Source organism: Gobius niger (genome assembly GCF_951799975.1).
Source record: "Gobius niger genome assembly, chromosome: 2".
Taxonomy (NCBI): Eukaryota; Metazoa; Chordata; class Actinopteri; order Gobiiformes; family Gobiidae; genus Gobius; species Gobius niger.
Genome location: NC_136853.1, coordinates 8428959 through 8440019, shown reverse-complemented (window position 1 = coordinate 8440019; position 11061 = coordinate 8428959). Strand labels below are relative to the sequence as shown.

General features: G+C 46.3%; 1 protein-coding gene across 1 annotated transcript in view; it reads right to left on the bottom strand.

Annotated features, from left to right (window-relative positions):
* Positions 1-333: 333 nt before the first annotated feature.
* LOC306959978 (uncharacterized protein) overlaps positions 334-11061 on the bottom strand; it is a gene marked incomplete at its 3' end in the record, with an annotated part of 93078 nt that continues 82350 nt past the window's right edge. Inside the window, exons 8-10 of the mRNA XM_079552235.1 lie at positions 3702-3810; positions 779-2059; positions 334-705 (exon numbers count right to left, since the gene is read on the bottom strand). Of these exons, the coding sequence (XP_079408361.1) occupies positions 334-705; positions 779-2059; positions 3702-3810 (1762 nt within the window). The remainder of the gene's footprint in view (positions 706-778; positions 2060-3701; positions 3811-11061) is intronic.

Here is an 11061-nt window from a genome sequence, read left to right as displayed (position 1 = left end):
TCACTTCCTTTTCTTTTAAATTTCGATGATCAAGAGCATCAAGACTTGAATATAAAGATTTAACGTTTCTTTTCTGTACCTGCTTCCGATTCCAAACTGGTGTTGTTTAACGGTTCCCCGCCCTACATGGTGACAACACGTATCTGAATAGATTTTCATTCATGGTCTGGATAACTTCCACGATGAGTAAAATGATGATGCTCCTCCTCATAATAATGTGTATTTTTCGTGGTGACCCAGTGGAAAGTGCTCGGATCCTCCCTTTGCCGCCGCAGTCTTTAGTTTTACTGTACAGCATATCATTGTAGACAAAAGCCGTATGTACAAAACGCTTCATGCATCGGGCGGGGGGGTCGGGTGGTACATCGAGGGGGGCAGGGGGGGCGGGGGAGGGGGCGAGGTGCTCGGGGGCGGCGGGGGCGGGTACGGTTGGTGGTACTGGGGCGGCATCGCGAAGGGTCCCGCCGGCGGAGGCGTCAGAAACGACTGGTGGTGGGGGGGCGCGTGGTGGTGCGGTGACGGCGGCGGCGGGAGGAACGGGTGGTGCGCCGCACCATAGTGCGGGGGGTGGTGCGCCGGGTAGAACGGCTTGGGGTGGGTCAGATGCGGGGGCGGGTGAGGCGGGGGAGGGGGCGGGGCGGCGGAGAGCTGGGGCGCGGCTGGAGGGGCCATGAGCGGCGGGTAATACTGCGACTGGGAGCTCGTCTGAAGGTGACCCAAGTGGTGGTTTTGACCCATGTAGGAGTTGGGGGGCGGGATGGCGCTGCTGGGCGGGTACATGGGCGGGGGGGGGCGCGTGCATAATGTGGGAATAGGACGGAGGGGGAGGGGGCATCATGGGCGGGATGGGCGGCGGGGGCGGGGGAGCGAGCGGGTGATGGATGTGCTGGGGGGCGTATTGTTGCAGGTATAACCCCGGGCGGGACGGGTCCGGTGGGGCGCTCGAATGCTGCTCTGTCCTTGGCGACCACTTGTCCGCGTGCGTCCTTACGTCGGGCAAAGGAAGCGCCCGATTTTCCGAGGTTGTCCGCGGTTCCGTTGCGTTTGGCGCGTGCTTCGGAATCTCCTCCGCTTGCTTGCTCCGTTCCTGCGAAATCCGCGGGATCCTCGTTTCCAAAAGCGTCCTCACGTCCTTTGCGGGTGGCGTGGGCGGGTTGACCGAAGGCGACGGGGTGGGCGGCGGCGGGCGACACTGCGAGGTCCGCGTGGAGTCCGTTGTGCTCTTGGCGGGACAGGCCGGGGTCGTCGTCTTCGCGCTGGTCCCCGACGCACTTGAAGAGGAGGAAAGGGAGGAAGGCATCGACGAGGTAGGGCACGAAACGGGGGTGGGTTTGGTCGGGGTGGACGTTAGAGAGGAAGACTTGGACGCGGAAGGCGACTTCGAAGCGGAAGGCGATTTCCCTCGATTCGCCTCATTCGTCGGCGCGCTTTTGGAAGACGTTCTTTTCGTGTCCGATTTTGCTGTTGACGTTTTGGGCCGTGGGGAGAGAGGTGATGGGGACACGCCCTTGGGCATTGAAACCGGCTCCGATTTCACCTTCGTAACCATTAGATCAGGTTTACTTTTCACAACATCCTTACTTTTAGTCCTTTCTTTGTCCTCTTTTGCTTTGCTTGACTCCAAGGGCGCAGTGGACAAACTTTTCGGAAGAGCAGTGTCCTCTTCCTTCACCTTAACACCCGGTAAAGTCCTGTTCCGTAACTCCTCTGTATCCTCCTTTTTGACCTTTTCCTTCACGAGCTTCCTGTCCTTTAACACATGGTGCTCTTTCGGTTCCTTGATCTCTACAGGCACCTCCTCGACCTTTATCTCCAGCTCCTCCTCGGTCTCCGTCTCTGTGTCCTCGCTGTTCTCCGGCTCGTCCTGCTTCTGCTCGGGGTGATACTGGGCGAGGCGGACATGCCAGGCCAGGCTGCAGACAGCGGACACGGTCTTGAACTGGTGGACCACGTTTCGGGGGATGAAGTAGACATCGTCGTGGCAGAGGCGGATCCGCGCGTAACGGATGCCCTCGCGGCGGAGCTGGTTCAGTTTGGCGTCGTCCACCCACTGCACACACTGGAATTAATACAAGAAGATATTAAATATTAATATACAATGTACTCTCTATTGTGGATCACAAGTGGATCCGCAATAATAATAATGGCTTGTGCACTTTACAAGCCTGTATTACCAAGTTCCTCAAAGACCTACACTGTCGTCATCATTCATTCATGCCACACTAAGCTACTGTTGTAACCACAGCTGCCCTGGGGTAGGCTACCAGTCTGTGCCATCGGCCCCTCCGATCACCACCAACCACTCACTACATTCACCCCAGGCTTCATGGTGTTTCCCAAACGTCTCCCATCCAGGTACCAGCCAGGCCCCAGGCAGCGCAAAGACGGTATTACTCAATTACAAAGAAGATCTGACAGGTCCTAAAACTGTAATACAGACCTTTTCAACTTGTAAATTTGGTGCAACAGGCCCATAAAAAGCTGCTTTCCAGCTTGTACTGTCTTTATAAATGACTCCCTAAGTTGTGAGCAAAGAGTGCTATTTAGAAGTCAAAAATGCACATTATCAAACCAGGTACATCAGCAACTAAATCAAACAGTACAAGCTGGAAAGCAGCTTTTTATGGGCCTGTTGCACCAAATTTACAAGTTGAAAGCTTCAGTTTTCCCCTGAAGCTTCACAGCAGCAAATGCTGAAGCGGAGCTGACGCTAATGGGATTCTCCATAAACATAAACAAACAAACAAACAAACAAACATGCTGCTCTCAGGCAAACACACAGAGCAGGAGCATCAGGAGGAGGAGCAGCAGCTGTGAGTCAAATCTTTGTTTCCCCCTTTTTACACCAAATCAGCATTCATCTGGTGGGTGTAACAACGTCGGGCCCTGCTTTAAAGCTTCTGGCAGCTCTGAGGGACAGGGAGACCACAATGAAACAGCTGATCAACAACTGACATTCTCACAACATTTAACACACTCCGGTGGATTTGTATTGTAAATTAATATCCACATTTGCAAAATAAAATGCATATGATCCGGCAATTTTTGAGTGTAATTTTGGGGAAGTTCAGGTTCCCTTGTAGCCAATGAGGAGCTGCCTCTGGACCTCGTCTTAGTCTTGGTTCAGAAGTGGTCTTCTGTGAACGTTTTTTTATATGAAGATGCTGCTCTCTCCTTAATCAGATTTGATAGCATAAGGCTTACACATTTTTGTACATGTTTTAATCTATCCAATCAAAAAGTAATTAATTTGATGTTTACTTCTGTGGCTGCTTCATTTCTATTTCAATGTTTAAAATTCCAATTGTTTCCCCATCTAATTTCTTCAATATCTCTATAAATCAACGTTGAAGGTAAGAAAAAGCGTTGAAGTCATTATTTTAACTTTATTTACTATTACTATTTATTGTACAAGTAAAGAATATTAATACATGATGAGTACATTTTTGACATAAACTACATTATCAAATCACCCACTCATTGCAGTTCCGGTTACGTCCAGCAGGTGGTATCAGCCTACACCAAACGACTATATTCTCCCTGTACATTTGCTGCTGATGTGTAGATGGAGGACTTTAAAGTAATGTTTGTTTTAGATCCTTCAGCAGCGTCTGGGCCTCCTGTGTGCCTCATTAGCTGTGGTTTAGTGAGGTGAAGGTGAAGGTGAAGGTAATGCCTGGTGGTTACAGAGAGAAGGTCACCTGAGACAGAGGAGGCTCATACAGGTCCAGCTGCAGCCTCTGAACCACGTGAGGGAAGTCGGCCGCGTGGAAACAAATCACGTCTTTGGTCACACGATTAGGCTCCGAACTGGAGACGAGGAGGAGAGAAAAGAGACACGAAGTTAATACAGACTTTAAACATGTTAAAACAAGACAAATCCCTGTCTGTAAAAATGTATTCTGTATGTGATTAAAGTGGCCAAAAATAATGATAATTAAAGCCGCAAGCGGCATTTAGAGGCCCTCGCGAGCAGCGTTGGCCGGTTGGCGCACGCCGTCGCACGCCACCGCAACAACCGGGGGACGCTGCCGCGCCGTATGTTGTTTTGCCGTCCCTGCCACCCTCCGTTGAGTTTATAAAAGAGCAAAGGCAAGAAATGCGCCTTCGGCGCCAGATCACGCGATATTTCCCAAAATGGCCGACTTTGTGTGGGTTGCCTAGCAACCACGTAATGTACTTTTTTGTTCGGACGGTCATGACGAAGGTGTGTACCAATTTTGGTTTGGCTACGCCAAACTTTATTTCGGGTCGTTGCCATGGCAACACGGTGGGAAAATGGGCGTGGCCATAATTTACTTTTTGATCGAGGTCACGTGACGGATGTCTGTGCCAAATTTTTTTTGTCTACGACAAAGTTTACTTTTTTTCTCCATTCATTTTTATTTGGTGCTCTGCAGGGGGCGCTATCGCGCCCATTTTCCAAAATTCCTATATCAAAACATCCGGGGTCGGGGACTGTAGCAACTAATAATTCAAGTTAACTTTTTGCTTTTGCTTTTTGCCCACTGAACTTCTGATCAAAGCAAGTACAAAACAGATCTTGTGCAAATGTGTCGCTAATAAAATAAAACTTCTTGGAGTTTTATGCCACTTTTTTATTTTTAGTCCTAATGCCACTGTTTTTTCCCAGCTTGATGGCATTTCCGTTTCAAACCATTCACTCATAGACCCATAGTTACGGAAAGTAACTGAGCACATGCATCAGGGCCAGAGGCCACACCCATTTATTTTTGTGTAAAGTCAGATATTTGCTCCACTGACACTAAGTCTTTGTATCAGTTTGTTGGACTCACAGGTGAGTTACACCATTTCTGTGAAAGTGACTCTGATAAGTGACCCTGCAGTGAAATGCAGCTGTGAACTCACCCCTGTGAAGAATCAGGATGCTACAAATATGTTATGTGTTTAATATGTTATTAAATATGAACCACATATAGTGGCCTCCTCTTCCATTATTGTAAAAAATATTGGGTACTGTGGCTTTAAGGCACCGCGGTGTAAACAAGCGAGCCAGGAGGAGAAGCGTCACGAACAGAGCTCTGCACGCGGAGAGAGAGGGAGAGAGAGAGAGAGAGAGAGAGAATCAAGCGTGATTACGTATGTTTTTATATGGTTTGACCTTTCAGCCTATCAGCACTATGAAACGTGAGTGACGTCACGCTTTGGACCGGTATATAAACTCCGCGGACCCGCCCCTCTTTGGAAGTTTTCAGTTCTTCAAGAGCCGATAACTTTCTCCCTCTGCGTCTCTGAGCCTAATCCTTTTTGGACCAAGCCCCGAGAAGCCCCTTTTCAGCCCTTTCTGAGCCTTTTTCCTGTGGATTACTTTGCTGTTTCTGAGTGGATTCTTTTTTGGATTCTTCTCTGAAAACGTCTTAAGGTAAGAACTGTTTTTCTTCTCTGTAGTAGCTCTGGTTTAAGCTAAACGCTGCATTAAAGCAGTAGCCACACATGTATGCTCTGCCCGGGGCTGTAATAAGTATATTTTCTGTATATTCGAGCGTTATTAAGCGTACATATTGAGCTCTATCGTGGTGACGGAGGGGAAAGCTTGTTTTTGTGCGCTGCTGCCACAGCCAGGCTGATGTAATGTCTGAAATGGTGGAAATGAAATGGTTTCTTTGAGCTGCTCGTGTTATTTAAGTCCGTGGCTAGAGAGCATGTGTTTAGATGTGTGTGCCTGTGGCGTTTTAGTCACATAAGGTGATTATTAGTTTTATTTTATTTGGTTTTTATGGGTAAAAAGAAAGCTAAATACTGAAAAGTCCCGGAGAGTGTGTGCGGGAGACGGTGCCGCGCGCTCATTGGCTGTGTGTGCGCGGGAAGCTTGGGGGACAGCCAATGAGTGGCTCCGTTGCTATGCCGTTGCTATGCCGTTGCTATGCCGTTGCCATGCTGTTGCTCAGAGCAGGGGGAGAGACTCAGAGGAGCAGTGTAATGTGTAAGGCAGGACTTTTCTGTTGGAGTTCTAGGTTAGACCAAGTCTTTCACTATTAGACCTCATGTAGTCCTGGTTTGGTTCTGGTTCTAACTTGTTAAAGCTAATGATGACATGTTTCTGGTAGAAGTGGCCATTGCATGTACAGCACAGTTAGTGTAGAGTGAGAGTTTAGAGCCAATCAGAGGAGCTGAGGGTGGAGTCAGCCAATGAAGTTCCTCTGTCCAGCAGCGCCACTTTTGAAGTTCTGTTGCCGTGGTGACGAGTATAGACTGTAGGGGCAGGAAAAATATTTGAAAAATGCACCTGAGGAGGCGTTTCCTAGAGGAGCTGGGACAGGCGGGGGAGGGGGGTGTTTATGTGTGTGTGAGGCTGACGTCACAGCAGAGCCAATGATTCAACATTAAAACAAAGTATATTTTTAACCATAAGAGAGAGTTTCAGGTTAAGACAAATACTCAAGTGCCAAAATAATGACACATGTACACAGTACTGTTAAACACTCATTGTACACAGTACTATTAAACACTCATTGTACACAGTACTGTTAAACACTCATTGTACACAGTACTATTAAACACTCATTGTACACAGTACTATTAAACACTCATTTATACAGTTTATGAGCCCAAAAACATTGATTTGGTCATTTACATAGATTATATCTTTGCTTACATTTTTCTATAACATGTTAAATGTTTTCTCATATTTCAGATGCCTCGTGGAAAGTCTTTCCGTCGTTCCCAGGCAGCTAGGGAGAGGTTGGCAGAGCGGACCCCCGCTCCTGTGCAGCCTCCCACAGCTGATGATGCGGAACTTTACCGTAAGTGTTACTCATTTGTGTCACTATCTTAAGTGTAAACTGTACAGTCATATAAAATAAATACATGTACAACATAAAGATTAATAATTGAATTCTTTGTTTTCTTTTCTTATTAGCGAAAGGAACAGGATTCCGCCATAAGGTCCGCCGATGGCCAATGTCCAAGCTGACGGGAAAGCAGCACAAATTGGCCATCCCTCCTCCGAGCCCCAGCAAGAAGGTTTGCCTTTTTTTATTATTAAAGAAAAACATTACAATAATCCTTATGAACTGAAATGACTGTGCATTGTGATATTATAGGTCCAAATGATTTTCCTCTATTTTAAGTGTAAAAAATTGTACTCAATTGGCAGATGATTTTATCTATCTACTCAAATCTATGTTACATCGTATTATTTAAAGAAAATTGGACTTGGTTTAGTAACTTTTCATGTTATTAACTGCCATTATTGTGCTGTGTTTTTCCAGTTTGTTCTGATTGTTGGGGCCAGCCATCTGCGCCACTTCGTAGATGGCTATGTCAAGATACCTGGCAACAAGGTATCGTTTGGCATCAGCTGCACCCCGGGAGCGAGCGCCGCGCAGCTCGAGGTCGAGCTCGCGAACGACAGCCGCCATCCATCGCTCATGGATCGCAGGCCATCGCTCGTGGTCGTGACCGCTCCCTCCAACAACCTCAAGTCCAGCCGTACCATCTCTGAGGCTGGTGTGGACTTTGCCCACTACCTGGCATCCGTCTGCAGCCGCTGGCCTGAGGTCTGTGTCCTGGACTTTCCACCTCGCGGTGATAGTCCAGTCTATCTTCAAGAGCACCTGCGGCAGGAGTACCACCGTGTTGCAGCACGCATGGGTGAGTATTATAGGGATACATTTAACTATAGAGTCTGATCACCATATATGTTTAATTTTATTTGAGCTTTCATAGACATTAATACTATGTTTGTATTTTTATGTTCAAGGTATCAAGTTCTACCCTGCGGCTGAGTACTTCCCGCTGAAAGAACAGCACTTGCGGTGCCATGACGGTGTAAGTTCTCTGATATAGTTTGAATCAGATGCAAGTTCATCTGCATTACAAGTCTAGTAGAAATAATTAACTCAGTAAAATGGTGCCCAGAATGACTGTTTTTCTCCCATATCTTTCACAGGTCCATCTGAGCGACACTGATGGGGGGATGAAGTTGTACGCTGACCTGCTGTACCAAGTGTCCTACATCCACATGGAGACACATCCCAGTCCACCCCCTGTGTCTCCACCCCCCCCCCCACCAGTCATCAGTGATCCAACGCCGGATCCTGATGCCTTTACCCTGGTGGAAAGGAGACGGAGGAACAAGGTGAGACTTGCCTCTACTTTCAAAGCTTCAGCTTCATCAGTGCATGTTATTAAGACTGTGGATACTGTCCTTACAGAGGAGCCAGCTGGGGAGCCCCGCGCACTCCCAAAGGGGTCCCAAGAGGCGGCTGGTTCAGCAGGAGGTTTGTAATATTTCTGAACCATTTGGTGTCTTTGTATTATTGAATTGTTATATTTTAATGATTTTGTTTATTTTTATTCTTTTAAGGTGGAGTCTGTCTTCTCCATCCCGCTTTCCCCCGTTCTCTTCAGCAGAGCCATGCTAAAGAAGATGGACAAGCTTGTCCCTTCTGGCTCTGTGGAGTGCAAGGTGAGCTCTTGTGCTTTGCAACACAATGTTGAAATAATTGAAGTAAAAGTGGATGATTTGCCTTGTGTACAAATATGAAGTATTTATGGTGTTTTTTTTTGTTCTTTAATTATTAGGCGTCACGTGCGAGACGTCAGAAAGCTGCTGCCTCAAAGCCAAGCCAACCCCAGCGGAAGGTTTGTACCTTTTTCTGCTTGATATATTGTATATTTAACCTCTTAACCCCCACCTTGACTGAGCAAATTTATTCCAGTGCACCTTTACCCAAATCTAAAAGCTTCTTGGCCAGTGTAACAGCTCATTTGAAAGCTAAGATCTGCAAAAGTGATCATAGCTTTTTTGTCACATTTTTACCCGTTTTTTTAAGCGCTTTTGCTGTGTTTTCATTGTGTTTTTATGCTTTTTCACAGCTTTTTGTCATTTTCGTTTTATTTTTGTGGCTTCTTTGTTTCATTGTCATGACTCTTTAGTCGCCTTTTCAAGCCTTTTTTATTGTGTTACTGTTGCTTTTCCGGCATGTTTTTTCCAGTCTTTTGCAGTTTTTTTTACACTTTTTTTGGTTGCGTTTTCATTCTCGTTTTTATCTCCATTTTGACACTTTGGTCAAGAAGCTTTTAGATTTGGGTAAATGTGCTCAGTTCAGGTGGGGGTAAAGAGATTAAAGACTGAATATTTAAATACATTTCAGGTGAAGGCAGCAAAGGCAGTGAAGGTGAAAGCCAGTTCACCTCCCACTCCTACAGCACCTGCGGTGCCAGACCTGGTAAGTGTTTTAGAATGTAAACAATGTGCATGTTATTATTATAAAGCCTTTCAGACGTGAACCACAACATTCTTTTCATTTTGTCATTTCTTAAGCGGCCCCCCGCCGAGGTCGTGGTGGTGACACCTGCTCCGTCACCCACCGGTGCCGCGAAGATCCTGGACTTGAAGCTGAAGGACCGGGTAGGTGTCTTTAGTGTGGGCTTACATTATTAGTATATAAGTATTTGTCTCATCGTATTTTGTTTATTTACTGTCCAGGCGGTGCCAGCTGTGGAGGTGACGCCTGGAAGGTCATCTACCAGTGCTGATGTGACCGCCGTTTCCCCTGCAGTGATGGAGAAGGACCAGGTTGGTGTCTTTAGTGTGAACTTATTTTATTACTACCTAATACTGATGCGCAGGTCGACCCGACACCCGCAGTGTTTTGTTGAACGTTCAGTTTTATGGGGTATACGTATCATTAGCATTTTTGTTTAGATGTCACCTGGCCTATCACTTCTGTATAATTTTGATCACGACTACAAATGCGGCACATTAGCAGTGCCCAAGCACACATGGGAAACACACATGTGATTAAAATAATGCATCAACAAGACACAAGGTAAAACGAAAATAAAAAAGACACAGCATCTTGTTAACCTGAGGAGAGCAACACCTTGTAGCGTCAGGTAAAGGCTGCTCCACTTTAGTCCCAAACTCTGTTTAGTTTGACGGAAAGATATTTTCATAACGGGATAGAAGTAAAGCCTCATGATAGTTTCTGCTCCTTGTTTCAGCATAAGCGATTTCAAAGGTTCCTCAGCGGTGCTGTAGCAAAACAAAGCATCAAGTGTTAATTCTCCACTGACGTGCTCCTGTTTTAAAGGAATAGGCCACCATTTTTACATACTGAGATATGTTCTTACCTTAGCTTTGACGAGTTCTTTAGGACCTGTCTGATCTTCACCCGTGCCTTCAGTCATGTAAACACAGCGCAGACGGCGTTAGCATTTAGCCTCTCCCTCTCTCCTCTATAGCTCCAAACAGGTCAAGATAGAAGCTACCAAGCTCTTCCACGTTTTCCCTATTTAAATATGGTTACGTGAAGTGTTCCACTACAAAGTATAATTACACAGAATTAACCAGGAGTAGTTTGGCATCCGCACAGTAAAGTGAAGATTACTGCGCGGATTTCGAACTACTCCTGGTATTATTACGCCTTACAATATTGTTTCCCCTTTTATCCGCTTAGAAAATCCACATTGTTTAATTGTGTGTAATTATACTTTGTAGTGGAACACTTCACGTAACCTTAATTTAATAGTGAAAACGTGGAAGAGCTTGGTAGCTTCTATCTTGACCTGTTTTGGAGCTATAGAGGAGAGAGGGAGAGGCTAAATGCTAACGCCGTCTGCGCTGTGTTTACGTGACTGAAGGCACGGGTGAAGATCAGACAGGTCCTAAAGAACTCGTCAAAGCTCAAGTAAGAACATATCTCAGTATGTAAAAACGGTGGCCTATTCCTTTAAGTCATAGATGCTGCAACGTGACTCATGTTGCAGTTTTTCAATGTGTGCGGGTTCGGGTGGGTTGGCAAACTTTTTTTTTCGGGTCGGGTGGGTCAGGTTTGATTTACAGTCAGGAAAGAAAACGACCCGTACTATCTAAATATTTGTCTCATTGTGTTTTATTCATTTACTGTCCAGGCGGTGCCAGCTGTGGAGGTGACACCCGGAGCGTCATCTACCAGTGCTGATGTGGGCGCCGTTTCTCCTGATGCGATGAAGGACCAGGTTAGTGTCTCCAGCATGACCTTTATCCTCTTAACCCCTGCATTAACCGGGCACATTCTCTCCATTTCAACTTTACCCAAATGTAAAAGCTTC